The 2,032-nt window shown below is 39.5% G+C and overlaps 1 protein-coding gene across 1 annotated transcript; it reads left to right on the forward strand.

Annotated features, from left to right (window-relative positions):
* The first annotated feature begins 267 nt into the window (after positions 1 to 267).
* On the forward strand, positions 268 to 1,499 carry LOC113904189 (non-histone chromosomal protein HMG-14). The gene has a single exon (XM_027561021.1). It carries the CDS (start codon positions 392 to 394, stop codon positions 695 to 697), a length of 306 nt encoding a protein of 101 aa, XP_027416822.1. The 5' UTR covers positions 268 to 391; the 3' UTR covers positions 698 to 1,499.
* The last annotated feature ends 533 nt before the right edge of the window (positions 1,500 to 2,032 follow it).

Genomic DNA, 2,032 nt, shown 5'->3' on the forward strand with positions numbered 1-2,032 from the left:
CATAAGTTTTAGTTCAAAGATACTTGTTTTCTTATACATATTTAAAAATGTGAATATCCATTAGCCTCATAAATGTCACCATTATCATTTCATTTATCATTAATCTCATATGAATACTGAGGATGAAGGAATTGAAGTATAAATCACTTTGAAATCATCTGTGTCAACAGACTCTAGCTAAAACCAGTTAAATGTAATTTTTGGTTTCTGAAGAGTCCATGGACTATGAAAAATAAATTAGTCATTAAGACATCCAAGATGGACCCCCGCCGCGGGTCCCAGCAGCTCGGGCGGCGGGAGGAGCGGCAGCGGTCAGGCTACTCAGCTTCGCGAAGGCTCTCGGCGCGCCGCGGCCCTCAGGCACCCGGCTCTCGCCCGCCCCGTCGCCACGATGCCCAAGAGGAAGGTCAGCTCCGCCGAGGGGGCGGCGAAGGAGGAGCCCAAGAGGAGGTCGGCGAGGTTGTCAGCTAAACCGGCTCCTGCAAAAGTGGAAACGAAGCCAAAAAAGGCGGCGGGAAAGGATAAATCTTCAGACAAAAAAGTGCAAACAAAAGGGAAAAGAGGAGCAAAGGGAAAACAGGCGGAAGTGGCCAACCAGGAGACTAAAGAAGACTTACCTGCAGAAAATGGAGAGACTAAAAACGAGGAGAGCCCAGCCTCTGATGAAGCAGAAGAGAAAGAAGCCAAGTCTGATTAATAACCACATACCGAGTCCTGTCAGTGGTCCCTGTTTCCCTTCTTGTACAATCCAGAGGAATATTTTTATCAACTATTTTGTAAATGCAAGTTTTTTAGTAGCTCTAGAAACATTTTTAAAAAGGAGGGAATCCCACCTCATCCCATTTTTTAAGTGTAAATGCTTTTTTTTAAGAGGTGAAATCATTTGCTGGTTGTTTATTTTTTGGTACAACCAGAAAATAGTGGGATATTGGATACGGGAGGCTTTGATTGTCTTGGGTGTCAGCTTAACATTCCATAGATGGGGGGTAGCTTTTATATCCTGTAACACAAAAGCATACTAAATGGCAGTTTGGAGTCAGTTGTGCATTTAATGTCTTGAACACTTTAAATTACTTCTCTTCCCATATCGTTTTGGTAGAATTATTTCATACAGCAAACCACTTTTTGATCTTGGCTCTCCTGGTCAGAATTTTGTGCACTATACTATAACATCTTTGGTCGTGGTAGTCCAGTTTTCCTAGTAACTTGGTTAATGTGCTGTGAACGATTGACAGTTTGGGTATGTAGTGTATATGATATTAAATTGTGAATCAGTGGGACTTATGATGTAACAACATATCAATATTTGAAGATATTGGTACTTGATATCCTGTTAAGGAAAGTTTGCTCCAAATTTTAAGCTGGAAAGTCACTGGAATAACTGTTATGAATCACAACTACATATTTTAGATTTCTGGTACATATGTGAAGAATTGTGTACAAATTGAAATGTCTGTGTAGTGATCCTCAAAACAACCAATAAAATCTCAGTTATAAAAGAAAAAAAAAAAAAAAAAAAAAAGACATCCAAGATGTTGTGGGTGAGAGAAAACTTTCCAACCAAAAACACTCTGATCAAACAAACCTAGCGAACAAATTCACCATTTCCAAAGGGGAGAGGAGAGGGAGGGATAAATTAGAAGTTTGGAATGAATAGATATACACTATTGTATATATAAATAAGCAAGGACTTACTGTACAGCACAGGGTACTATCTCCAAACTCATGTAAAAACCTAATGGAAAAGAATCTGAAAAACCTGAATCATTTTGCTGCACATCTGAAAGCAGCACAGCATTGTAAATCAATACTTCAGTTTAAAAAAAAAAAAAGATAAATTAAGAATTAAATAATGACAGGGGCTGTGACATAGTGTAGAGAAGAGCAAGATGACAACAGCGACCCGCCACCCAGATCCATGACGACGAGCCAAAACAGAAGAGAAAAAAAATTGCACAATTAAAGCATCCATGACTACATACTGACATTCATGTCCACAATAGCATCTATGGTACAGAAGGCACAACCCAAA

Source organism: Bos indicus x Bos taurus, chromosome 14, assembly GCF_003369695.1.
Source record: "Bos indicus x Bos taurus breed Angus x Brahman F1 hybrid chromosome 14, Bos_hybrid_MaternalHap_v2.0, whole genome shotgun sequence".
In the NCBI taxonomy this organism is placed as follows: Eukaryota; Metazoa; Chordata; class Mammalia; order Artiodactyla; family Bovidae; genus Bos; species Bos indicus x Bos taurus.

Bases quoted from the DNA above. Each gene is read 5' to 3' on its own strand.
- LOC113904189 (XM_027561021.1), top strand. From the start codon at position 392: ATGCCCAAGAGGAAGGTCAGCTCCGCCGAGGGGGCGGCGAAGGAGGAG.